Raw genomic sequence first — 27,825 nt, 5'->3', positions numbered from 1 at the left:
ATTGTCGCCGCGCGCGCCGCGAACGTCGCGCTGGGTGCGCCCCTAACGCCGCCTCGGCGCGGCGCGCGCTGCTCTGCTCCTCGGGAAGCGCTCATGCTGCGCCCAGAACGAGCCGTGCCGCTTTATGGGGCACGCTTGAGCCACGCCCGAAGGAGGCGCAGCGCACTTTGGAATTGGAGCGTGCACGGCAATGGAATGAAATGTCCCAGACAGTATTTTGGTTGGCTTATGGCTTCTGTTATTATGCTGGACAGCTGTCGTCACACAGAAACATAGTTAAAGCTCCAGTATTGACCCTATCATGACTTCCCTAATCGGACCATGCTTAATAAACTGACATTTCAACTCCATGCCTTATTAAGTACTATTAAGTTAGGATTGACATTAATGCCATGAGTGGCAGGGCGGCTGTGTATAAATCGTTGACTGCGTCGTCTTGAAAGCCATAACTTGCATATTGCACGGGTGAATTTACGATCAAGGAAGCAGGCAGTGGCCGGGGGCGCCGCACCGTATGACCGGGCCGGCTCGAATCGGTCGGGGTGAGCACCGAGCACCGCTCGAATGGCTGACTCAGTCACCCTGCTGGCCGGCCCGGCCCCCATCGACCCCGAGCGGGGCTGTGAGGTACCGACCCGGCCCCCATCGACCCCGAGCGGGGCTGTGAGGCACCGGCCCGGCCCCCATCGACCCCGAGCGGGGCTGTGAGGCACCGGCCCGGCCCCCATCGACCCTGGTCGGGGGCTGCGAGGTACCGGCCCGGCCCCGGCCCAGACCGTGCATCATAGGGCATATGCGGAGCGCCGCTGATGGACCCAAATCGCGCCCGCGCTCGGCCCAAATTGCACGCCATGCCGCCCGAAGCAGGATGCGCCGTCGGCGCCCGAACCGGTTCCTGATGCTCCCAGTCCAGACATGTCGCTCCGCCCAGCGCAGCGAAACAAGCGGCTTGTGCAGAAAATAAAACACTACCAGTCATTAAAGTCGATCGTCTTCGTATAATTATACCACACCATCATTTGCTCTATGATGCGCCGGTGAAATGTTGCTGGGTGTCCTCTCACTCTGTGGCTTAACTGTAGAGCCGTTTTGAGTGCCACGCTCCGTATTGCGAAAAGACGTGGCGAACAATAGGGCCTGTAATGTGCTTATGCTTTAATTGGCAGATTATCTAGAGCAGATTGTCTCGGCTCCCGTATCCGAAGGCTTTAAAGAGACAATTGTATGTAACAATGTCATTTCCTGGATTTTACTTGGTTACTTGGTTAGGCGGCAGCCCCTTGTCCAGAAAAGAAAGGACGACTTAACAATAGGTGGCACTTGATGCGGACATAATCCAAATCACACGAGCGTCGGGGGACAGTTGGCTGAGGTGTGTGGGGATCAGGTGATGATGGGGGTCACCGGTGGGTCGCCGGGTCCCGGCCCGGTGGCCATCGGAGCCGGACGGGACTCGGTCACCCCCGGGGGTCGGTCCCGGCGGCCCGCCCACCGCGCCTGCACGGCCGCTGCAGCCGCCCGGCCGGCCCCTGGCGCTGATAGTGACCGTCTGGCGGCGACTGCGGCGCACACGCGGTGACATCAGCGCCGCGCCGCTATCGTCGCCGTGCGCCATTATCGCCGCGCTCGTCACCAGCGCCGGTGACGTCAGTGGGGCAGAGCGGAGCAGGTCGTTTTTCGCGGCGGCGCAGATTCCTGCCCGGCAGCCGGCATACCGTCCCGCCGCTAATGGTGTCCTTGTTTTCATTTGATGTTGATTCTGAGCGGGCTCCAAGTGCGGCCGGGTGCTGGATTTATATGAAGCTGGCACCGGCGGCGACAGCGGCCCAGTCCGTGTCACCGCCCGCCCCGCCCCGCCCCCGCCCCCGCCCCGCCCGTCGGTCGGCCTGCCGCGACCCCCCACCAGTGCACGCACATCTGGATCAGCCGCGCCTGGCCGCGCGCGCACCACGCCGCCGCCGCCGTGCCTTTTTATAAGAAGAGACATCCGTTGCGAAACTGCCCCATCCGACCGTCCCAACACAAATGCTGTGCTGCCGACTTCTGACTGGGCACGGCGATTTGGTGCCGTCAGGGCCGAGAGATGGGCGCCAGGTGGTGCTTCCTTGCACACTACACATTGCACAGCCCGCAGTCTTACAGAACGCCACAGCCGGCGGTCCAGCCCGACGTGCAGTCCTGCCCAACGGCACTGTGTCTGCAACAACACTGCCTGACAGCCGGTCCAGCTCTAAATCGGCGCAGAAAACCGGATCCGCGGAGTTGTCCGGCAGAGTGGTAGCATGTCAAGCTACAGATGACTGTTTGATACCGCAACGGAAATGTTCTTGTGTTTGAGGTGATTCGGGAGCTGACCGGGTCAGGTCAGAGGGGCCCTGTGACGCAGTCCGGTCGATGTGCAGCCGGCTCAGCCGCGCTGGGCGGCCTGTGACCTCTGCGCTGCTGGCTGGCCGGCCGGCGCCGCCGCTGTGGCGTCCTGTGTGGCCGCTGGGTGACACGGCCGCGCCTGCAGGCCGGTCAGCGCCGCCGGCGCCGGCCGGTCGCCGGCGCCACCGGCCCACCGGGCGAGGCCGGCCATGACAGGGCCCAGGCGCGCCGGCAGCCGTGCAGCGGCGCCGCCGGCTCACCCGCGCGTCAAAACACCGAGCCACACCCGCCGGCAGCCGGCGCCGGCGGCGGCCGCGTCTGTCGCGCAGCTCGCGACGGTCGCGCGGCGATTGCGGCTGACGGTGCAGCCGGCGGTGATAATGGCCGCCGCCGAGGAGCCGCCATCCATCAGGCTTTTTGCGGCGTGGGTGCGGCCCGCAGGTGGAGACGGGTGTGCAGAGATCGGGCCGAGACGCGCTCCGCCCCTCCGCTGGACCAGAGGACACTACATCAGGCCGTGGGGATGGAGCTGGGCACCACATTTGGCTCTGGGAGGACAGGCGGGGCATTCCACGTCAAATCGAACAAAAATCGGCTGTTTTGCACCTTACCATCAGCGATTTCATTATAAATTTGTGAGCGAGTTCCTGTGTCCCCCCGAACATTACATTGATGTTTTTTGCACATTCTGACCACAGGTCTTCTAAATATAGGGCATCGAATTTTTACAAAATGTTGCATCTTTATATTTTTGAACGACCATAACTTTGGTTGTACTTGTTTGATTTGAATGAAATAAACCTTACTGTTTAGATCATTTCTTAAGCATTTGTTTAGAATTGCACCTACTTAAATATATGACCTTGAAATTTGCTTAACTCTGTTCTTAAGCACAAAAATTGAAATAGCAAAAAACACGTCACCTTCGATTTGGCTAATTTTCATATATTTTATTGCCTACCATATTCTTAACAGCCTGTGAAAAAATTAGAGTGGGCCATTCATAAGTTTTGAAGAAAATGGCACATATGCAAACGTATGTTAGCACGCGCAGTGGAGGGGGAAGAGTGAATTTCGCCCCACCCCTCCTGTTTTTCGCCAATATCTCATAGTATTAATGCAAAATTAATTATAGCTACCTGTCAAAAATTGAATTGCACATCTCATCGTGCAAGCAAGAAGAAAATCGGTTCACAACTGGTCTAGTAATAGCGGTGTAAAGTGAACATCCTGTCGCCGCGGCGACTCGGCGACTCGACAGCCGGCGCCGACCGCTAGCCGCCGCCTGAATTGTAGACTGTGCCGGGACGGGACGGAACGGAACGGTTCCGTCTTTACATCGCGCTCCTTACCGCTGATTACGTTCGATTCGCGTCAAATTTTGTGAGAAGACTAAGAAATGTACAGGCAATCTTATGGTGTAAGAATTTTGAAAATCGGTTGAAACAATTGAAATATGAACGTGTAAACACAAAATTGTGATTGCTGCGTTTCCCGCGTCGGCCGATCCCGCCTCAGCCGGCGACATGTTACTCTTAGCAGGTCTCTAACTGCCATATTTATTATTGGATTAACTAGAAATTCCCCATACATACTCAAAAATGTATATTCTTTGGTATAGTGAAGATAAAAAGACGTGAAGATATCGTCGCGTGATAATGTTTTCGTTGAATTTTTGGCTTCATGATGCATTTCCACACGGCTCAAAATTCACCGCAAAATACCGTTTGCCTGAGACACTTTTACTATGGAACTTGAATGCTTGACTACGATGACTATGTATTTCCATTCTCGCAGAGTTTGGGATATCACTAATCAGCAATCATTCATTTCAGGAAGTGTACACAAGCAAGCATGTCTTGACTCTGTCTTTCAAGGTCACGCGCGGTTGCGTGATGTTGATGCATGAAAACGGCGTTTGCCGCGAGAGTTATGAATGGCCCACTCCAATTTTTTCACAGATGGTTAGGAACATTGTGACGGACATAATATGTAAAAATTACCCGAATCGAAGGTGACGTGTTTTTTGCTATTTAAATTTTTCTGTTTTAATTCAAGGTCAAATGCATTTCAAGGTCACTTCAATTTAATTTTGTAATTAAAAATCAAAGCCTTATCAATTGCCTACAAGACCCTGTTAATATCATTTTGATACCAGAAAAGGAACCAGAGTTATAGACATTTAAAAAATTGATGTGTGGCATTTTTGGCTGTATTCGATGACCTATATCTCAGCGATACTTTATCAAATTTCGAAAATAATATACGTAACTCAGTTTTGAACCATGCCCAGTCTGCCTACAAATTTTCAGAAAAATCGAAGGGGATGACGGATTTCGGTGTTTGATTTGACGTGGAATGCCCCAGGCCGCTCCTTTGCGCTGCACGGCTAGCTCGCGGCCCGCAAAGAACGGCGGCGGCGGCGGCGGAACTGGGACTCCCTGGCGGCCGGCCGGGGGCGCTTTTTCTGCAGTCTCGGAGAGTGCGATAGGGTGCGGATGGTGCACACAAGCCGGCGGCCGTTTTTCTGCGAGAGCAGAGTCTTCCGAGCAGCTGTCAGCAGCGCTAGTTACGTCTCTGGAGTGCAGAAGGGCCTGGGAAGGGGAGGGGACAGCTTGACACCGAGCTGGCACGGAGTCGTGGGCGGTTTTAGTCGTCTTTCGTCCGACTCGGGGCTTTCCGCAGCTTTGTGGCCGGGTGAGATACCTTGCGATCGCAATCGAGGAATTAACCGTCGGCTTCTTAGCGGACCGGGTGTCGTGCTGCGACTCAGCCGCTCGCTGGGAGGGTTCCGAGAACTGACCAAAGCCGCGCGAACCGTTAGCCGCAGCGCCATCCCGGCACGTACGTTCACACTCACCTGGAGCAGAGGCTAACTGGATTCTCCGGCACTGGAAGTTTCTCTGAATCATAGTATGTCATGACAAGAAAACTACGAAAAATGTCGGTGTTAGCAATGTGTAACACTGCTATCATGACTCGGCCAGATCGCATGTTCTCCTTGCTCGCTCCAGCATCCAAGCCGGATTATACACATGTTTCACAACATTGGCCTGATACCCATTTTGAAAATTGACGGTTGTACACGATTACTCACGGTGTTGGTGAGCAGGGCCGCGGCGGGGGCGGGGGCGGGGGCGGGGCACGCCGTGTGGCGCCACCGGCAAACCCCGCCGGGGATCGATTTGACCGTATGCCCTGCGCCCGCGGGCACGCTGGCGGCGGTGGGGGCATGTTTCGCGCAGGCGTCGCTACCGCCGCTAATTGCCGACAATAATCACCGGCCGCCGGCGGCCATGACCCGTTACCATGGCAACGGTGACGCGCCGCGCCGCCATGCTCATCTCCCGTGTCAGCACGGCCGGGCTGGCGCAGAATTTGCACCTCATAAATCTTGTCGCGCGAGACAGGAGCTAAACAGAGACAGTGACGGACAAGGACAGAGCGCAGGAAGCAGCTCCGCCACCGGCAGGGCGGACGGGTGGGGAGAGGAGCCGCCCTGAGACCGGGAGCCCGGGAGCCCGGGAGCCGCGGGAACCCCTGTGCCACCCGCGCCGTGGCGGGGTGCGCGCGGACAGAAATAGATGAGTGCCAGCGGTCGGCGCCGCGTGGCTGCCTCTCGCCGCGACGCGTCGCGGCCGCCGCCATTATTTACGTCGGTTCTTAGGTCTGCGTCGTCAAACTGTCCCGCAAGATAAACCGGGTAATTTTCGGTAATTATGAGGAACCGGTACTGTCGATAAATCACTGAGCCCGGTCAGGAGCGCCCAGCCGCGCCCCGTCAGCTATACGGCACCCGGAGATGACTGCCAGGGGCGCGATAGGGCCGCCAACGGTCCTGGATGACATCGGTTTGGGAATTGTGTGGTGATAATTATTTGACAGACGACAGACGCCCCATGGCATTAGTAGGAACATCGTAGGAGGACTCGTGGATCCAATAAAATATCCCTACGCAGGTCAGGTTGATGTGATGACCGATGAGGACCAACAGGGTCCGACGTTGCGGTATGTCCTACTGAGGTGTGGGGTGGTGTCCCCAGGAGCAGTGTGGGGGCCTCCCACCCCCACCCCCACCCAGCCCGTCGATCAAATAGTACATGCGCCGTGATTGCCGCCGGTGCGCGGCGTCCATCGCTCAGCGGCGCGCCGTGTCGGCCGCAATTACCGGCGCTTTGGCACCTTTGTCACGCCGTCGACACCGACTCGGCTAATGGCGCGGCGCGTCGATCCTATGCAAACGCCGCCGCCACCGACGCGATTTGGTTAATGCCGTCCGGGAGCAGCGGGACCCCCAGCGCCCATTAAAGTCGCATTGGGCTGCTGGCGATCAGCTTTATTAGGGGGAACAGAGAAGGATTAGTCGAAAGACGAGCCCTCTCGGCTGGTGGCGACAGCGGCGCCGGAGGGTGGGGTATGTTGGTGGGTATGGTGGGGTATGGTGGGTATGGATCGGGTGCAGAGCGATTGGCCTCGTTTGCCGACCGCTGACCGCCGTGCGGTGGCGGGCCGCAGAGAGCCTCCTCAGGGGAGGGGAGGGGGAGGTGATTGGGAGTGGTCAATACTGCGGTCGGGGCCGGACACACGGCGGCACGGCACGCCACGGCACAGCACGTCCCAGCACGGCCGGCGGAGAGCGGCCGGGCCGCCGCGACACCAATCAGCCGCCCGCATCGGGCGTAATTGCCGAGCGGTGTCGGCGCCGCGGCGCGAGTGCCTTGTCGTGTCGCTGTCGGCGGCGTATCGCCGACCGCGCAGCGCTGATTTGCAGGGCGACGACACGCCGCTGGTACCGGCCGAGCACGCCCCCCCCCCGCCCCCCGGCGGCAGGACCCTCCCGGCCCCGGACCGCCCTTCGACGCGTCGCCGACGGCAAAGCGGATTTGGCGAAGCGCCGCTTGACTCTGGCTCGTGGAGGGCTTCGTAATCGCGGCGTCCAGCGCTGGCCGGCCGCCGGAGACCCCGTAATGCCATTTTCTCCCCCATCGCCTCCCGACCGGATTACGAGCCGACTACGGCTTCGGCATTGCAAATGAAGCGCAGATTATGCCACAATGGAACCAATAACTGGGTTTAGGCGGCGGCGGCGGCCGGGCCGGCCCTCCCGCCGCGCCGTATTAGGGTCAGAGCTGTGTCCAGCTCCGGCGCGGTGCCCCAGGGGTCTCCGAGGGGCCGCCCGGGGCGCCGGCCGACGGGCGCCGGACCGGGGACCGTTTCTGCGCCTCCTCTCTGTCCGTGGGCGCGCTGTCGGTGTCGACGGGCGGCCGTCCGCGGCTCGGCGCCGTCCGCCCGGTCCTCCACCGCTCCCCGCACCCCCCGGCTGACGCCAGACGGCCGCTGATGAGGTCACGCCGTGACGCCGTCACGCCTCGTCACATCGCGTCACGTCACGGGACGAGATGAGGTCACGGCGCGGCGGCCACATCCCGAGCGGCGAGGTCGCGCGCAATGTGGCCCGGCGGCCGGCCGTGGATGACCGAGCGTCGGGGCCGGGCGACTGCTCAAACAGTTTGGACACCCATCAGACCACACTTCTGGGGCTATATGCACAGTCGCACAGCTCCATAAACAATGTCAAGGTCCATGAGTCAGCGCCGGCGCGGCTGTCGTCGCCGGCGCCTGCACGAACGAATGACACGCCTCGTCGGCCAGTCGCGTTTATAGGAGAGAGAGGAGCAGCCTGCTGCAAGGCCATGCTCGTGCTCATGCCATTGGGGACGTCCATTTCCCTTTCATCTCAGCAAGTTTTGTGGCGTCATTATTCATTGGGGTAATGAATTAAACCTGTCTTCGATCCTAATCGATATCAGGCAGTATTGAGCCACCGTGTTCCGGCGGGGACCTGACATCAGTTCCTTGTGGCAGACGTTGTAGAGCGGACCGTTTATATCGTATCATCCTCGGTTCCCGAGCGGCTGACAGGTCAACTCCTCCCCTGTCAACTCTCTGTCCACCCTAATTCCCGTCATTCTCCGCCGACGAGGGCCGTCATTTCGTCATTGGCCACTCTGTCCCACAGCCGGGAGTCGAAATACCAGGAAAGGAGACAGGCGCGTAACCACGAGTTTGAAGTTACTGGGGACCACATGGAGGGCCGCGAAGACCAAATATTATATTTCAGGATCAGCCTTGGTCCGAGTGGGGTGGGGGGGGGGGCAGAGGGTGGGTGGGGGGGGCGTTTTTAGCCACACCTGCCAGTTTTTTTTTTTGTTGTTGGGCGTGTAAGGAAAGCCGCGGCGCGCACCGTCGCGAAACTTGGTAGGTATAGCCTATGATACCTCAATTTCGCATCGTGTGTGAAAATTTCGACCGCCGGTCACCTATAAGGTGAGGTCACCAGGTCAAGTAAAGTAGCCATGCCTCTAGAAAACTTTGTGACTGTCATTCCTACAGTTTACATCCCAGAAGTTTGAAACTCAAACTTTTGCATGAGGAAATCAGTATGAACAATCGTCTCAAAAATTTCACATCGGTGACCTAATGTCAGGTCAATTTTGAGACCTCTTCGTTATAAGTCATTGGGAAAAATTGAAATGCTCTTCTTTTGGCCGAAAACACATTCAAACACCGTGACACAGGTAAACACTGAACCGGAAAATTGCCCCTTGTGACCCCTTCTATGCCCCTGAGGTCATCTCCAGGTCATGAAAGATCTGCAACAGTTTTTTAATTATAACTTTAGGTAGAAACATGCTAGAGCCCTTAAAACACCATGAATGGGTTCAGCTCAACAACACCAATCGAATGACATGCAACATGACCTTTTCCGTGACCTTGACCAGGGGTCAAATTTTCATGTTGACCTTTTCAGGTAAATTTATAATTCATTCGAAGCGTCTCGACGAGACAAACGCGATGCCGGTAAAATCAGCGTCATACAAGTTTTGAGTCAAAAGTTATGATCCAAAAACCTTTTCCGCAAAAACGCCAACCTGGAAGCTAAACCGTTGACCTTAGGTCAAATCTGAGAACATTAATCAGAAAGGCATTCAAAAGAGCTATCGAATGTGCTTTCCCGCAGCAATGCAGCTCTATCGGTTCCTGACTTATGCGCCGATTTGTGAAAAGTTGTCAAAATTGGCAACAAACGTTCGTGAAAATTTTACCTTTGGTGACCTCCAGTGACCTCATCGCTGAACCGATTAAAATTGACAGAAGTAATTCTGAAAGACACTGTAGCGAGCTATATGTTGCTTTTTACCGCGTCTTTCTAGCTTGCTTACTTTCCGAGATAATCTGGTGCGGCCAAAAAGCCCCCCCCCCCCCCCCTCCCCCCATCATGGCGAAGTTGGCCGAGAGGCCCACCCGGGCGCTGGCTAAACAAAATATCCATAGTTTTGTCTTTTTTTCTACCTACATATTACTCTTCACGTCGATTTAGAGACAATAGTTGGCAGCAAATTAAGGAGGTCTTCGGTTTTACTGGGGACGGTCCCCAGTAACCTAAAAGTTACTGGGGACCGGTCCCCAGTGTCCCCAGTGGTGGTTACGCGCCTGAAAGGAGAGAGACGACCGGTGCTTCTGGTGGGGCGGGGAGAGGGGCGGTACCGAGCGGCCGTCCGGCCATCGCCGTCACGGCGACAGTCACGTCGTCACGCCCTAATGCGCGGCTTTCACACCGCCGTCACTGAAACAGCCCGCCTCACTAACGAATCGTCGGCCATTACCAGCCATTGACACCGGTGACGTCACACTCTGCTGGTGACGTCACTGGCGGAGTGGTGCCGGCGGCTGTCGCGGGCCGCGCGAACGGTCGTCTGTCATACCGCCGGCGCTGGACGGCGAGCGTGGCGCAGCCGCGACGAGCGTGGCGCGGTCTGCTGTCAGCGGCGTCACGGAGACACCGAGAGCCCATGTCGGGTGTCATGTGTCGCTCGATCGTATCGGGGCATCATGATTTGTGGTCGCCGTCCATCGCCAAATGATACACGGCTGCAGCGGAAATTACCGACCGGCTCCCACTGAGATGCGCTGATAGATGCGCTCACGTTGGCGTTTTTACGGGCTGCTGACGCAGGTATATCATCTAACCTTTAAGCGGTTCCACCTGTAGTATTACGTTGCGTAAAGATATCAGACCACAAATTCAAGAGCGGGCATTCATCATCGCTGCGAGGTGACGAGTGGGTTGGTCTGCAGATGGCGCGCAGGTCGGGCGGTGTAGCGGTGTTCGGCCCGGTCCGCACCCCTCCCCCCCCCCCACACACACCATGGGTTCCTACAGCTCCGGCGCTGTAACACCGGTAACGGCCGCGGCGCCCCACAGCAGACCGCCCACTAATGGTCCGAGCGGCCAGTCCGCCGGGCGCCCTCGGCAGTTCCGGTGAGCGCCGCCCGGCTCTCACCAGTCCGGCCGGGGCGGGGGGCGTGAGGACCCCTCTGTGCCCGGCGGGCAGGCAGTGCACGGCCAGCCGCCCCCCGCTGCGCATATCACTACCACCGCCAGCCGTCAGCAGGCTGCCAACAGCAGCCGTCGCCGACAGTCCAATGAATAAATGACGTCTCATTATTTTGATAACACGCAAAACGCGCGATACTATCAACTGCTTCATTAGAGAATGGTCGGAATAATCAGCGGTGTCGGCTCCGGCGCTGTATGGCGCCGGACTGTACTGCGTCTTAGCCTGCCGTAGCCGCCGTAACCGCCGTGGACGCGGACGTGCTCGCCGCCGGCTGGCCGGCACGTCAGGCTGCGTACGTTTTGTTTGTCCAGCCATCTGTTCGGAGTCGAGCTGGGCTGTTTTTCTGACCGCCGCGCCGGCCAATCGCAGCTCCGTGCCCGGTCGGCGGCGCGGGGTCTCACGCACACCCCGGCCCGGCACCTCGCGGCCCGCGCGACCCGCCGCGCCGATCAAAGAATCATTGTTTGTCGCCGCGCTGTCGGCCGTCGCGCCACATTAAGAAGGAGCTGTCGCTGGCGGCGGCGCCTGCCGTCGTCGATTAGCTCCGTCAGCCGACCGGGCCGAGCATTGACCGCGAGGTGTCGGCGCTGATTTATTTACGGGCCGACGGCACGCTCTGCGCGCACACGGTCCGCCCCGGCGATCAGACCGGCCGGCCGTGGGTACCGACCGGCCGGCCAGGGGTTCTGGAGCGCCGGCCTGCCGTCAGGGACTCCCATGTGAAAATCATCTTACAGATGAGTCATTGTAACTGAGTGTGCTTACCGGATGTTCCCCAATGCCCCCGGTAGTCTTCAGTGGGTTCAAATGGTTTACAGTAACCTCCAGTGTTCTCGACTAGTGAGCCCCAGTGACCTCCGGCGGTCTCAGTGACTGTAATGTCACCCATAGACCCTCGGCTGCGCGAGTACCGTCGGTGTACTATACGGCGCCCCGGCGGTGGCGGTGGCGGCGCCCTGCAGGCGCCGTGGCGCCGCTGCGTCCGGCCGGCAGGCGTGAGTAGCTCACATTGAGCGCGCCGCTTCGCCGAAATGCAGCGCCGGTCCCAGGAACGAGGCCGGCCGCCGCCGGCGCCGCCATGGCTCCGTGCACCGGCCTGCAGCCGCGTGGGTTTTGGCCACTCTGGGGCCATGTTTGCATGCTCTTAATTCGGAGTGCGGCCGGCCGGCGCGGCGCGGTAATGACCTGCCCGCTCGGCGCGGCAGCCTGATGGATTGTTTGTCAACATGAACGGCCGGCGGGGGCTGGCGGTGGGGCGGTCAGCAGAGGCGGGGGCCGGGACGCCCCTCCCCCTGTATAGAGTGCGCTGTGACTGCTGTCCGGCGCCGACCCGACCCAACCCGACCCGACCCGGCCCCGGCCCGCGGCCGGAGCGGCCACCCGGCGTGACTGGCGCCCATGAGCCGCGGTCGGGCGGCCAGTATGACGAGTCTTGCAGCTTTTATTGACGGCGCCGGTGCGAGCGGTCGGCGCACGGCTCATTTAGAGACGCTAAAAGCTTGGGTAAGGACTGCTGCGGCCGGCGGTGCGCCGCAGTAAACGGGCACGGCCAGCTGCATAGCCGGCATAGCTGAAATGGCCAGGAACTCAGGAACACTGGGAAAGTACCGAGCGGACACGAGTACCGGCCGGCGCTGTCTTCAGACGTGTTGTTGTTTTCGGTACACGGTGACCGTCCGAGGACAGTGTCGCCGCCCGTAGGTATTTGTCCCCCGCTCGGCGACCTCAGCTCGTCCAGCCCCCGACGGCAGCGGGACATCCTTCCCGACCCGCAGCGACTGCTCGGAACCGGCACGGACGCTGTGCGACGGTACCGGCCGCTGATAGTGTACCGGCCGGTACAATGTCAGCTGCTATTTTTGTTTTATTTTGGCGCTGGCTGCCGCCATTATATGTACATGCAGCTTGGTTCAAAAACGCCTGGGTGAATATCTTGCAGGCTCTGCTTTTGCGCAGGCCGCACAATAAATTCAGTAATGGCTGGTCTGGTGTGGCCCGGGGTTGGGCGGCGCCCGTGGCCGCTCCGGCCAGTATTTGGCCGCTACCTGGGGCCGGAGCGGACCGTGTTTGGAGGTGGGTCCGGCCGGCGTCCGGGCGGCGCCGCCGGCGGAGCGGCCGGCCGGCGCCGCGCCCCCGGCCGACGCTCAGTGTTCTCACGGAGTGGGCTGCAATAATTTATATCGGCCGCGCCGCCCCTCGCGGCTGCATGGCCGCGGCCGGCCAATTACTGGCCCGACGGCCCGACCTGGTCCGTGTGCAGGCGGCCGCCGCGCGCCTCCAAAGCGGGGGCCGGCAGCTGGGACAGACCCTTCCAGTACCGGTCCGGCAGACCCAGCCCGCACACCGCCGACCGGTACTGACAGACCCAGCTCGAATCCCAACGACCGGTAGCGTCACACTCTTACCCTGACAGCCAGCACCGTCACACTCAAACCCTGCCCACGGCGGTAACAGCTCGAAAACCCTCCCCAAAGTACCCACCGAACCGCGCCAGGCCGGGCCAGCGCCGTGGGGCCGGCGGCATCCATCAATATCTCGCCGTTTTCCGCGCGGCTCGTCGGCCGGCCGGTCGGTGGCAGGTGAAATTACGGTGATCAGCCGGCCGCGGCAGTTGCCATTTCGGCCCATTCATCACGGCGGCGGCGGCGACAGCAGCGCGCCTCAAACGCCACATTCCGTCATTACCAGCGGCGTTCAATTTAAAAATCATTAGCGCCGTCCGTTGCGAGCTGTATCGGGAAGGCGTTCCATTTCCTGCCCCTGGCGCGGAGACCGGTAATGTCCATCGCCGTCCGGCGCCGCGGCCCGCCAGCCAACATGGCGCCGCCGCTCGCGTGATTAGTGCAAATTTGTGCGCGGGAAGGTGGAGAAACGGCCAGCCGTTTGCCAATGACAACCGCGCCAGTCTAATGAGGCGTCATTACGGGCCGGCCGGGCGCGCTGAATGGTGCGCGGCCGCGTCGCGCGCTGCCGCCGCGACGTGCTCCGCCGCCGCCGCCGCCGCCGCCGTCGACTTTACGACGTGTCGTAATGGGGGCCCGCCCGGCGCGGCCGCCTCCTTCCGCGCCGCCTGTCACTGCCGCCGCTACCTCAGCAGCGAGAAACTACGAGTGCCGGTTAATTGCAGCTGGCCGGCCGGCGCGCTGTCCCGGCACCCAGGGCCGTGTAATTGGGTCCATGAGCCGCGGCCCCGCGGACCCGCCCGGCCCGGGTGTCGGTCGCGCCGGCCGCTGTTTCACCGTCGGCTGGTTCTCTGGCCGTGTCGGGTCGGTTTTTGTCGCCCGACGGCTGTCCGACCTGTCTGCCGGCGCCTGTCACAGACCGCAGTCAGTGCTCCCTCGCCACTGACACGACCGACCCCAGCTGCCCAAACCACACGAGCACACGGGCCGCCGAGCGGGGCTCGAAAACCGCGCAGCCGGCTCTCCCTCCCTCACCAGCCGCAAACGGGCGGCGGCGGCGGCCAGGCGCCCTCTCCGAGCCGCCAGAGGTCGGTGTCAGACCAGACCCGATCCGGCGGTGGGTCGATTTCACGTGGAGTGTGTGCCCCCACCGCCATCGAACTAACCTCTTCCCATCAGTGGGGCTCCCTCGCCGCGATGGTAGATAATTGCGGTACTCCAGGTTGTCGGACGAATTGAGGTGATCACTGCCGCCCGGGGCACCCGAACGGCGCACGTTTCATCACTAACCCCAGCCGGCCAGCTGTTTTGCGATGTAGCGCGCTGATCGCACCACTGATGACTGTGAGTGTGGGCCCTGGCCTGTGCTGATGAAGTGCCGATGTGCCCCTGCATTTCATTTCCCTCACCATCCTCTACTTCTCTGTTCCCTGTCCCTTGATGTCCTACTTGCTCTTTGTCTCGTGGTCCTCCGTGCCACTGTCATTTGTGTACTCCCAGTTCTCTTCTCTTTCCTACAACCTTTCGACTTTCATCCGACTAGTTACTTTGATCGCTGTGGCCGGCGACCGCTGTCTCTGACCGCTGTCTCTGACCGCTGTGTCTCTGATCGCTATGTCTCTTACCCCTGTGCCCGCTATTCTCTGACTGCTGTGACCGTGTCTCTGCCCGCTGTCCTCTGACCGCTGCCTCTGGTTGTTTCAGGTGAGGCTGCCGGCCCAGAGCCGAGTCGACTGGACGTCACCGCACCGGGTAGGCTGAGTACCGCGTCACGCCCGCTCCCCACTCCCCGCTCCCCGCTCCCCCGCCCCGGGGTGTGTGCCGGTGGGAACAGACCAACTGGACGCGACACGGGGACAGTCAGAGCTGGACAGAGGCGCGCGCGGACAAACACAGCCCTGTCCGGCCGCTGCCCAAACACATTACCGACACGGCGGCACGGGCGGCGCACGGGCCGGGCTGGTGGCGGCAGAGACTACTAATGAGTCACGACTCACGGCAGAGAACGCGCACGGTAAACTGCTAACGGCGTTCAGCTCAAACTTTAGTCCGCAACAACCTATATTTCTTTATGAGCTACTAAAATTGTCATGCTGTTTTTCCTGGAATCCATGAGCCAATATTGTCTCTCATGTCCAACAACCATGTCCTGTCCATGTCTTGTTCAAGTATTTATTCCTTTTCCAAATAGCCCAAATAGTTTGTCAAAATACCCATGTCTTGTCAAAATATTCATGTACCGTCCAATTCTCCCTGTGTTGCCCAAACAGCTTTATCCAGAGGCCTGTCCTATTCATGACGTGTCCAATTCCATGTATTTCCTACCCGTGTCCATATCTCGCCCTCCTCCCCGTCCTGTGGGCCGGCGCCCATGTCCTGCCATGTCCTGGCGGTGTGTCCGGCGGCGCGCCGGCCGTGTCCGGTGGGCCGTCCCGGTAATTTGGCCGTCACCTGTGATGGCGGCTGCCGTCCACCCGGTCATCAGCGGCCGGCCGATTGTTTTATGCCCGCGGGCGGCTCGGCGCCGATCGGCGGCCGGCCGGCCCCCGTCCGTCCGTCCGGACAGCACCAGCCGGCCGGCCGGCCGCCCGCCGCCGCACTGCCGGCCTCCATTACACGTAATTTGATTAGAAAATGATGACCACCGGTGGCCCCTCTCGGTGGGACGGAGCCGGTGGAACGGCGGGCGGTCAGCTGCCGCCGGCTGGGACTGGATGACCCGGGACGGGGCCGCAGGGCGCACTCCGGGGCCGAGGTCACACCCCTCTTCCAGCATCACACACCCTGCCGCCTGCCGACAACATCACACGGCTCCCAGTCGTCAGGTTTTGTGACAGGAAATTCATTTTGCCATGGGAAGCAGGGAAACAACAATGTTTACCTAGTTTTAAGTCAGTATTTTTCAAATGTAATCCTAAGTATCCGAATGGACTCGGATAAATTATATCGCTGTGCGAAACAGATTAAAACTTCTGCTTTCCTATTACTACTTTGACTCATATGGGCTTTTCATTTAGCATCTATTTTAAACATGCATGTAGGTAGGGGAGAGTGGGGAAAGATGCCCAGGGTTTTACTATGTCAGATTTTATTCGAAAATGACGATCGGAAAGCAAAAACTTGAGTTTCAACGGAAGCCGACATCATTTTTCTCCAAAAATATCACACTTTCGTGCCTGAAATATGATAACTGTTTTTGCTATTAAGCATTTCCCCGAAGAAGTGAAAGGGGGCATCTTACCCCACAGGGTGGGAAAGACGCCCCCTGGCGTTGGGTAAGATGCCCCCTGCACTATAAGTGACATAAATGGGCACGTGAATCGCCTGAACGAATCAGCAGTCCCTTCGAGCCTGCAGTAGACACCAAACGTCATCGTAAGGGCCCTCAAAAGTAGTCGTAAGGGGCTTCAGAGGTCATCGTTAGGGCCATCATAGTCCAGCGTGGCCAAACAAGCCTCCGTGGTGGCATTCGGAGACCACTGTGGGGCCCTTGTAGGTCTTCATGATGCTTGAGGGCCCTCGAGCCCATCGTGTGGACCCCAGATGCCAGCGCGGCCCGTGGAGCCAACGTGGGAGCCCTCAAAGAATGTCGTGAGGGGCCCACAGAGGCCGTCGTGAGGGCTCTCAGAGTCAGATGCCGCCCAAAAAGTCGCGTTGTATGGGCCGAGAGACCGGCATGGGGAGCACCCGACCGTACTGGACTCTCAATAGTCCCAGATCGGCTTTTGTCTCTAATCACAAGTATGTAATAAATGATTTGACGGGATGCTTGAAGGACAGCCTACGAATTTAGGGGGGCGTCTTTCCCCATCAGGACAGGGGGCATCTTACCCCAAGCCCCAAGGTACCGAAGTAACATTAAATCAGTACAATTTGTTAGCCATAAAACTACACCCTGAAATAAACTGTTTGGGACACAGTACACGCATGTTAATGTATCACGACTATAGCAAGGTACGCAAAAATTATCTACCTTCTTTGATATTTACAATGTTTTGACACCAAAATATTTTTTGAAAGCAGCAAATAAAAAACATGCAATCACCAGCCAGCCGTTGCCCAACTGAGCTTAGCAAATTTTTATGCAGTTAACAAGGCAGGCTTCCGCTTTACGCTAAGAACATTAATTTCCAGGTTCGATTCTTTGTTTCGCCGCTAGAGGGGGTGGGGCGTCTTTCCCACCCTGGGCATCGTACCCCACTCTCCCCTACTTGAGGTTCATCATGCGATGAAGATAACGGTGATATTGCCAAAATGAATGGTTTATTGGAGATAACGAACAATGATATCATCGCCTGTTGCACAGTCCATACGAAATCACTTGCATTTGAAAGTAAAATAATTATTTGAAAGAAATACAACAATGAAATAACTCAAGCTTTTTATCAGTCAAAAGGAAAGCATACATCTGTATTTAAGCTGCCCTTTAAAAGTTAAGAAGATGAGGAGCAACCTCGCTGAAGGCTTCTCGAAAAAATATACTATATTGCGGTAAGTCACCACAAAAACCTCAATAAATCAAAGTTAGTTCGTAACAACCGTTAAACCAAACCATCTTCACAAACTCATCCCAACATTCACACATTTGATGCTTGAGTGAATCCATCATAGCACTAGATCGTCCACTTCAGTCGGATTTGTAAAGATCATGGTCTGTTTGAACTCGGCTCTGGGCTCCATCTGGACTTTTGCACCAGCCGCAGCAGCAGCATTAGTGGCAGCAGCAGCGGCCGCGGCGGAGAGGCATGGTGCCAAAGTACAGCCGGTTAGCTGTGAAGTGATTAATTCTGCGGAGGGCTCTGGCAGGCCGTAATATACGGCGTGTCGGTGACACCGGTCGACATAAACCACTGGGATGGGTGGCGGCGGCCGCGACACGCCAGCTCTCGTCCCGCCCCCATCCCCCGTCCGTGCCAGCCCTCAGCATTCTGACGCAGAAGTCCCGCCGCCGGGCCGCGCCGCCGGGAGCCGACCAAATCCCTTTGTGTACAGAAACACACGGCCCGGTTATTTATAGTGGGGCGCTAATTGCAAAATCGGTAATTTATCCACCAGATTAGAGCTGCGGGCTTACTAAGCCGAAGGCGCCCCGTCGCGACCTAAACAGGTGCGAACACTTGTCAACCGTCGAATTTGTCAAAATCAGGTCCGGATCGCGGTTGGAGACGTCAGCGGCGCTCCGGAGACGATAATGGATGACGGCGCGCCGCGTTGGCCGCCGTCGGCGTGTGCGGCGCGCGCCATGCGCCACCGGGGCCGCGCCGTGTCATTGTTTTGATGCCGGCAGGTCGGATTTGCCGCAAACACTCTATTAGGCGGTCCAGTATGCTGATGAGCGGCCGGAATGCGCGCAGGAACGTTGTGGTGGGCCGCGGGCCGGAGCCGCCGGCGGATTCCGGCCATACTCGGCTGTCACTGCCGGCCGGCCGCCGGCGCGCACAGACAGACCTCGCGCCGCCAGTGCCGCCGCCGCGTCGCATATGGCGCCGGCCGCAGCGCAGCCCTAAATCGCCGACCGGCCGATAGCGGTGCGGCCGCGGCGGCCGCCACTCGGCCGCTTCATATGCAGCACGGTGTAATTCTGCGGCGGCCATTTATTTTTGCATATGATATCTCTTGCAGTGACTTATGGGACGGCGCGCGGCAGGGGAGATCCACAGGCGCAGCCGCGCGGCCGCGGCGGCCTTGCAGCCGCCCGCTGCCATTTTTAATTCCCCCACCTGACCGCCGCCGCCGGCACGTCGTCACAATTATCATAGCTTATGCAAGTCGAAGCAGTTGCTTGCCGCCGGTCGGAGACAGAGTTATTAGGAAAACAGCGGCGAATAGCTGATTAAATTTGCCCTTTCTCGGTCGGGGCGGCTAATGCGTCGACTGGCGGAGGCGATTTGTCACTGTCAGCCGGCGCGGGGGAGCCGCGCCGTCCTCAAAGCCGGCCCAAATCTCCCGAGGAGGGCAGAGCCGATATCTGTGTGTGTGTGTGTGTGCCGGGAGAGCGGCTCCCGGCCGGCGCCCATCGATCGGTCCGCGGACGGCGCTGCAACTGCCGGCCGGCCGCGCCCTGGTCCGGCTCGGTCCGGTCCGGCCGCGCCCTGGTCCGGCCCGGCCCGGTCCGGGGACAGGTCACTGGTCGACATCATCTCCATTGGCAACAGCAGGCGGAGACGTCAAAATGGCTCTGTGTCGGCCCTCTCCATCACCAGAGTCACCAGCCGACCCTGCCTATCAGCAGTCACCAACGTTACGCCTTACGTCACCAGTCACCATCCGATGCCCCTCCGTCCGTAGCACGGGCAACTACCGACCACAGCCGCAAACACGGAGAGCTTTCGCTGCATACCCTGTCGCGGCATCCTGTCTCCTTGTTAAACTCGCTTTAGCAGATACCCCAACACGTACTTGCAGGCTGCAGATTTAGTAATGCAATGTCAAATGTCAGCAAGACGAATCGGCGGCCGGCGCCGCTCAACACGCGGTTATGGCAGGCCTGCCAACGGAGCAGCGGCTCTGGACCGTTTTTATATCGGCCGTCGGTCCGGGGCCCGTGCCATTTTATTCATCCGACTGCTGGCGGCGCCGTGTGAGTTTAATTATCCCCTGTGTTCGCTGTCACATCGTTCTGGCCGGGCGGCATTTTTCGGAGGGGAGCTGACGGCCGACGAGTCATCAATTCTCGCCGAGCCTCAGCGGCGCTCTCGGTGCCAGCAGAGAGCCGCCATGGCTGCCGGCGGCGACACATGTGTGCCGCCGGCCGCTGGCCCCTCCCGACGGCCGCGGCATTGGCCGCCGCTCTCTCACACCTGGTGATTAGGCCCCGTCGACGCCGGAAGTGGCCGTCGCTCTGATTAGGTCGCGTTCGGCCGCCGCCATCGACGGCCGGCCTTTGTGGACGCGTGTGGCGGACTGGCGTCGGCCGTCAGCCGTCAGCGCGCCCGTCGGCCGCTCTGTCCGACCTGTCACGACCTCCGGGCCGCGTCGGCGCCGGCGTTTCGCCGCGTCATCGCGCGCGGCGCCGTGGCGTGTGGCCGGTGTCTCCAGGGTAGGTGTCTCTGCCGTCACCCGGCGCTGGTGTCACTGCCGTCACCAGGCGCTGGTGTCACTGGTGACTGGTGACGTCGCTTTGACTCTTGCCAGCGCCTGTCGGGTCCGCTGACCCGTGACCGGTCAGCGGGCTGGGCTGGGTCCGCAGTGACCGGCCGGTTGGGGCGGTTTGAGGCGGTGACCGCTCAGGGGCCGGCCCGGGGTCAGACCGACCGGTGGGAAGGTTGGGAGCGCCTCTGCCGCCGGCCGGCCGCGCGCCCGACATACCGAACACCGCTCACCGCGCACCTCCATTTGCATTTTGATTACATTATCTTTTAATTATTTTGCCCTAAACTGCGTGATCTTTATTCATAGAATTTAAATGCGCGTCTTAATGAGTTTTGTTTGGGCGGTTGGGAGCGCTCTGGCCGGCCGTTGGTGGCCCACCTATGGGTCGGCTGATTGGTCCGACCTCTGGGAGCGGCGCACACTGGTCGGAAACGCTCCAGCGAGAGGCCAGCGGCCTTTCCGCAAAAGTTTTTTGCTTGTTATTCCACAACTAGTGAAGCAAACTTCATAAAACTTTGCATACTTTCTCTGTCATATGTAAGCTATCATTTGGATGTCAAGCACAAAATATATGACGTGAATCTATTAAGTTATGACGTCATAATTGAGTATAATACAGGATCTAGCACCACTTTAAGTCAACAAGGGAAATTGGGAGCTGCTATTCGGGCACCGGGAATGGTTTCATGCACTCCTTGCAAGGTCCAGTGCTTGACTTTAGCATTGTTGACTTTGCGTGACGTCATTTATGACGTCACTAAGGCCATATAAGTTTTTCGTCAATAACTCCTGATCAGATGGAGCTAGAGAGTCGGGAAAGCCACCATTGGACTCAGGAAGACCTGCCAAATCGAATGATATGCAATATGACCTCCTTCAACCATTTTCGTGACCTGAGGGGCTCCGACCTGACCTTGACCCGAGGTTAACACCTTAAGTTGACTTCACCCGAACACCAAGTATAGCATTCAACGCGCCTGAGCTAGACAAACACGATGATGCCAAAATCGCGGCAGCTCGACCATTTTTGGCAAAGTAATTAACCTAAAACCGAGCCCGTGCCTTGTGGCACTTACCTGACCTAAGAGGTCACTGGCTGACCTAAGACCTTAAAATCGGGTAGTACCTGATTTTTGCGTCTTATAACGGCACACAAGCTTGTTTTTTCCGCGAGGCTCTAGATCAATTAGAGGCGAAACGGCGAGGGAGTTGTACCAACCCTCCCCGGTCAATATAGAAAACCAATCGGTCCGGCCAGGGTTAAATACCGGAATTGTGATCTAATGTAAAAAGACGGCCCAAGGTAACCCGACGTCAGTGACAAGTGTCCTATATTTGCAGCGTCTTATATTCACGAAGGTTTCAATTTCCACTTTCTTCAGCCGAGTGATGGTTGTCAATAGCAAGGATCTCTAAATGCAAGCCGTAATCGCCACGCAATATGTGGAAGGCTTTTGATGTCAATACATACAAAAATGCATACATAATACGCGCTTTTCACAAAATTCATAAACTCAAGCGCATCTGTTTTTAATGACCAGTCAACTACGCATGGATGCGTGCAGGCCACACAGGTCAGCGTAAGCCGGGCGCGGCGGCCGAGCCGAAACTGGGGCGGGGCGGGCGGTAGTTGGGTAGGAAGAGCGGCTCCTGCAAATTTTGCGCAAATATGCGCAGTTAGCTTTTATGTTGCCCTGGTGTAAATTTAAATCCTACTTCATCTCACAAAAAATCAGAGTGGTACTAGATGGGACTACCTGTTGTTTCCTTACCTAAACTTTGCAGTTATATTCCAGAATCACTGTAGGAGGGCCTTCATAAAAAAGCTATAGTACATCTTAGTTAGGGAAAAAGTATGCCAAAAATTTTGCACTGACCAGTCGGCAACTTCATAACGAACATTTTGATGCATAATATGTGTGATTTCAATTTGGTGGCTATCAGCAATAAGACTCTGAATATCCGACTCAAGAAACCTCTTGCTCCGCGTTAGTTTCCGAGTTCTGGGATACCCCATCTTCGGGGGCTGATTACAGTTATTTTTGGTCACCCGGATTAGTTTTTTTGGCCTAAGTATAATAATTTGATCAATTTCAAATCGATCTATATAAAAAATAATCCGAAACTCCGGAATCGCCCGTGGCCTCTCGTGAGGGCGTTTCCGACCAGTGTGCGGCGGGTCGGAGCCGTGCCGATTTCCTGGTCCCTGGCCGTGCTCCCGCGCCGCTGTTACATGTTCCCAGGGTCCCGTCCCAGAGCGGGTCCCGCTGCAGATGAGTGAGACGGTGACACTCGGCATTTCCTGGCCACCGTCTGAGCCGGCCATCAGTCCGGCACGGGCTCCCCACACTGCAGTACCGGCGCCTAACGCGCCCGTCGCGGCCGTTTCATTAACTGCTACGGCCCGCCGGACGGCCGTCCCGGCGGCGACAGTGGCCATTTGCTCAAGTGCTAGCATCTGCAAATGCGCCTGCCTTCCTGAGAGCTTTTCTCGGTAACGAGCTCGAACGCTACAGTGAGGCGCTTCAGAATTCATTTGGCCGAGTACCGGCGGCGCCGCCCGGTTATGGGCCCTTTGTCGCCGCTCTGTCGGCAGTTGGGTCTCGACCACCGGCGGCGACGAGACGACGTCGTCCGCTCCGCTCGACGACGCTCGGCGCCGACCGCCGGAAAACGACGACAGCGACGCAGCGACGCTCCCGGCGCAGCTGATGCCATCACGCCGCACTGCACCCCCTGGGACTGCACTGGACTGCTGATTTAGGGATTCACAGGTCCCGTTGACTTGTAAGAGCCTCCGCAGCGTATCTTCCTAAAAAGAATATGAACCAAGGCTATGGCTGTGGTGCAGTTTGACGCCAACTGACGTTCGCTAACCGTCCCGCCGGCCGCTGGCCAGAGGTCAGTCCACTGTGCACGGGGACGCTCGGACAGGCCAACAGCCGCCGCCTCCCGACCCCGGACACATTTCAAAACTAACGACGACTGTTATGGCTCGCGAAGGTCCGTAAACCAACGGCAACTTGAGTCCGCTACTAGATTCATTTACATTTTATGACATTGCCGATGGGAGGCAGCAGAAGTGACGTCGCTCCAGCGCAAATGCCGGCCGCTTACGCCGTAAATCGGCGCTGACAAATGCCATTGGGATCGGATCGTAGCCGGAGTGACCGGGCGCCGCGGAGCGTCCCGGCGGCCGACAGGAGTCAGCCGGCCTACCTGCCGACCTGCAGCCGGCCGACCTGCCGACCTGCCGGCGGCCTGCAGCCGGCCGGCCGGCGGGTCCGCGCGGCTCATCGATACGACACAGTCACCGGGCTGCATGACGACTGACCCCGCCCGTGAACCGGTGACGAGCGAATGGGCGGGCTGAGCGAGGTCTGGGACAGGCTGTGCCACGGCGAGGCTGTTCCTCGTCTTGCGAAGGCCCCTTTTGCGGATAAGATTTGATTTGATGACATTCCCTTTTAGTGAAGATCTGTGTACGATTCGGGCGCTCAGCCGCGGTCATCTTGACGTGGATCTGTTGCAAAATAGCGCTCTGAAAGAATCCTAGACTACCGCTGTGTACACTGCTTTCATGACAGATACATGAAACTGATAATACGACAGCGCCCGTTTCGGCCTTGGTTGGTTGTAATGTGGATTTCGGAGTATGTTGCTGCGCGTTGTAGCGGGACCAGGGACACGGCCTGGCCATCAGCAGTTCGGGGCGGGCGGCGCCGTGACGGCTGTTTGTTGTTGGTCTGAGGGCGAGCCGAGTGACCTGGCGCCAGGACAATCGTGCAGCGCGTTATATATACCCTGCCGGGGGCTGGATGGCGTCAGCCCGTGTGGCCGGCTGTCGGACGCAGTGGCGGCCGGCCAGCTCCGGTGGGCGTCCTCCGCTGGCGCCACTTCAGTCGACCCGGTCACAGCCGAACTGAGCACAGTGACAGGTCGACTGAGTACGGGGACGGACGGAACAGTTCCAGTCCAGACAGGGTCCGGCCGTGACCGGGTGGAATTCAGTCACAAAGTCCAGTCATCGTCGGCCACAAGCTGGCATCAGACATGGTGTTTCATCCTCCAGATACTCTGGCTCGGTGTGACCTGACCCGTTGCCTGTTCCCCTCTCCCCCAGCCGTGCACCCCCGGCCTGCTGGCGCGCCGGGCCGTCCTCCGGTGCCGCCCTCCCACTCACCCTGTATCGGCCCTGATGAGCTGTTCAGTGGTGGCTCCGTTTCGCCGTGTCACGCCGCAGCCCTCCCTCCTCCCTGGCCGACCTCGCGCTCGATGGAGACGTCGCCCGGCCGGCGGACCATCGCGCCCGCTCGCCCCGTTTTTGCTGACGCGCCGGCAGCGGACGACGGATGGTCCTGGAAGGCCCCTGCTCTGACACAAGAGGCCCGTCCCGGCCGGTCACATGCCGGAGGAGCAGCAGCAGGTCGCAGTAGTCCCCGCTCCGAGAGTCGGCCGCGTCAGACGCGCTGTCGGGCGGCAGGAATAAAGGCTGCATTACACTGCACATCGCACAATGCCACCAACGGTCACTGACCGAAACGGCGTCATCATCATCAACGTTAACATTTATCTTAAGCGTTTACGTTTACCATAAAGCATGAATGTAGATGTTGTATATGTGTTTGACACGCGAACTGGTGCACTGTGTGCATCGTCAGTGTGCCGCGCTGATGAATAGAGCCGTACCCCAAATGAGCCACTCTGGGAAGGCCCGCTCGGGAGACCACTGAAGCACACAGACACATTTCACGGCTGACGAATCCTGCTCGGCTTTGTTTTACACGCAAGTTTTCCATAGCTTATTATCAACAACTTCGCTCTCATGCATGTATGTTCTACAATCGTTCTAGCTCCGTCACTAGATAACGATCATGCCAAGTCACAAATCACGAAAGCCATACACTCCAGTTAGCTCTGGCCCGCTGGCCCGTGCTTTTCCAAGCCGCTCGCCTGTGATGCCGTTAGCGCGGCGTCTCCGGCTCGGGTCTCTGCGTGGGGCTGTACCCCCAGCAGTTGCTCTCCGCGCTCCGCGGACCTCTGAGATCCACTGCTCATGGCAGGGAGGCGGCGGGGTGTCGACCTGTCACGACCCGCGCCGTGTCAGGTCACGACCCATGCCGTGTCATGTCACGACCTGAACCGTGTCAGGTCACGACCCGCGCCGTGTCATGTCACGACCTGCACCGTGTCAGGTCACGACTCATTTCGACACTGCACCGGTCCGGTATTGAGGGCATGTGACCTCGTCTGCAGTCTCGTATACATGGTATCGGTTTCATATTTAACATCGGCACTGTTCGAGCTCGGATAGCACCCCAGCAGTTGGACTTTGCGGGACGTCAGTGGAGGGTGGTGAACGGTGGGGCGGGCGGTGGACGGTGGTGACCGGCCTCTCACTGTTGTGTGCTGTGTCGCGGCGCTGCGCCCGCGCCCTGTGCTCGGTGCCGACTGTTGTACCGGCGGCGGAGCGGTGTTGTGTGCTGTGCCGCCGGTGCTCGGTGCCGACTGTTGTACCGGCGGCGGAGCGGTGTTGTGTGCTGTGCCGCGATCTGTGCTCGGTGCGGACTGTTGTACCAGCGGCGGAGCGGTGTTGTGTGCTGTGCCGCGCTCTGTGCTCGGTGCCGACTGTTGTACCGGCGGCGGGCGGTGTTGTGCGACGCCGCCGGCGCGGTGCATTGTTTGCCGCCGCCGTTCCCACGTTTCTCGACAAACACGACGTTCTCCGGTGCCGCCGTCTCTGCGCCGCTCCCCACCGTCGTCGGCGCGCAGCGTTCTGCTCCCATCTTGGCGCAGCGGCGGCCAATGGCAGCGCGCCGCCGTTGCGTCGCCGTCGCCGCCGCGGCGCAGACGTCTCGGCCGCGCCATTATTTCATTATGCTTGTATATGCTGTCAAACGCCGTCACCCAGACGGACATTATCCTTTCAAGACAATGAGGCGGAGGGCGGGCGGGCTGGGCCAGAGGCCGCCGGCGGCGCGCGGCCCGGCTCCTTGTTGACACGTCCGGGCCAGCCATTAATTACGGGTTCGGCCCCGTGTGGGAGAATCGGCCCGCTCACTCCGGCTACCTTTGTACCCGGCCAGGATATGAAAGGCGCTAATTTGCTGCGTTTAGGCCTGAAAACAGTGGTTAGAAGGGTTGTTCCTGTCATCCTCGACTGCGTTCCGTCCCGGTCCCATAATTTCTCATTAATATGCGTGTAATCGGCCGGCCCGGTAATTGTACATTTAGGACGCTTTGGGCCGGCCGGTGGCCCATGGCCGATAAATTCCGGACGGCTGGGCCGACGAGAAATGTGGGACGTTTAATTTTCTGCGCCAATGCCGCCCCGTCCCCGCCCCGTTTCTCGTCCCCACATCTGCCCCCTCCTGCCTGCTGGGTCCGCACCACGTCTCAAGCCTCGTCTCCCGTCTCCCGTCTCCCGTCCTGTCTCCCGTCCGTCCACCATCCGTCTACCATCCGTCTGCCGTTCGCCTGCCGTCTACCGTCCACCTTCTGCCGTCTGAAGTAGGTTGGAAGGCTCGCCGGACCGTGTCGTCTGTAGCTCTACCATTCTCACCGTCGTTGTCTACCGTTCAATCATTGGACCCCATCGATCATCGGGGACACCATGGACGGAGAATCAGACGGAGACCGGTCTGAAATCCGGACACGATCGGCCGCCCGGAACGCGACCGGCCAGCGCACACTGTGAGCAGGTGCTCGGAGCTCGCCGACATGTCATAGACAACAGTCAGTCCGACAAACGGACAAATATCACCGCCGAAAATGAACGGCTCTGTCTGCCCGCGCGCCGCCCATGAGCCCGTCGTTATTTGCCATTACGGAGACAATTGGTCGGCGGTCGGTCGGTCCCGGCCGATACTCTCCGGACATTGCCGATCAAAACTGTCGCAGCGTGTGTCCTGGCAGGGGGCGGCGGCGCCGTGCCGGTGGCCGTCGTCCCCGCGGCGCGTCCGACCGGTCACAGCGGGGTGCCCCGGTGTCCACCGCTCGGCAAGGTTACCCCTTCTCCGGCGAGCGGCGGGGGGCGGCGGCGGCGGCGGCGGCGGCGGCGGGGCGCTGTCCACCGGCGGCTCATTGTTCCGGGAGCTCCCCGGCGGGGACCCGGGCCCGTCCGGAGCCGCCCCGGGGAGCCGCCGCTCGGCCTTGGCTCTTTGTCCGACTGCAGGCCGCCGGCCGCCGCTGCACTGTCGCCGCGCTGTCACCGCGCTGTCACCGCTGTCACGCAGCCGCGCTGCCGGCGTCGCTGACGGCTCGCTGACGGCCCGTCATCGGATGGCGGCTCATCACCTCATCCGTCATCCGCCCCGCCCCGGCGCCGTGACCACGCCCGAGCTGTGCTCCCCGGTCAGAGTGGACCCAGACGTACTGGGTGCCGTCACGACTCGCTGCGCTAAAGATAGCCGCCCTCACGTATTTCCAGCAGATCAGCTGGATTTCCCTTTGAGGCGGTGTACACGACCGGTTGTTGATCAAAGCTGGGTCCGGGTAGCGGCGGCGGGGAGTCTGTTGTGTCCGAGTGACCTCGCCCGTAGAGACGAGGTCGCACCCGCACC

At 59.2% G+C, this 27,825-nt stretch overlaps 1 protein-coding gene across 6 annotated transcripts in view; it reads left to right on the top strand.

Annotated features, from left to right (window-relative positions):
* LOC122381200 (homeobox protein homothorax-like) overlaps positions 1 to 27,825 on the top strand; it is a 126,964-nt gene that overhangs the window by 48,055 nt on the left and 51,084 nt on the right. For 3 of the 6 annotated variants that reach the window (XR_006256488.1, XR_006256489.1, XM_043365100.1), the window contains exon 8: positions 14,876 to 14,923. The exons of the other annotated variants lie outside the window; for them this stretch is intronic. Coding sequence is in view for 1 of the 3 variants with exons in the window: in XM_043365100.1 (XP_043221035.1) it covers positions 14,876 to 14,923 (48 nt within the window). In the remaining 2 variants the exon portion in view is untranslated. The remainder of the gene's footprint in view (positions 1 to 14,875; positions 14,924 to 27,825) is intronic. 6 annotated transcript variants of the gene reach the window in all.

The sequence above is a fragment of the Amphibalanus amphitrite genome, unplaced genomic scaffold (assembly GCF_019059575.1).
Source record: "Amphibalanus amphitrite isolate SeventyFive unplaced genomic scaffold, NRLGWU_Aamphi_draft 000010F_arrow, whole genome shotgun sequence".
In the NCBI taxonomy this organism is placed as follows: domain Eukaryota; kingdom Metazoa; phylum Arthropoda; class Thecostraca; order Balanomorpha; family Balanidae; genus Amphibalanus; species Amphibalanus amphitrite.
The sequence above is the reverse complement of the archived record's forward strand: the minus strand, read 5'-3'. Positions and strand labels throughout refer to the sequence as shown.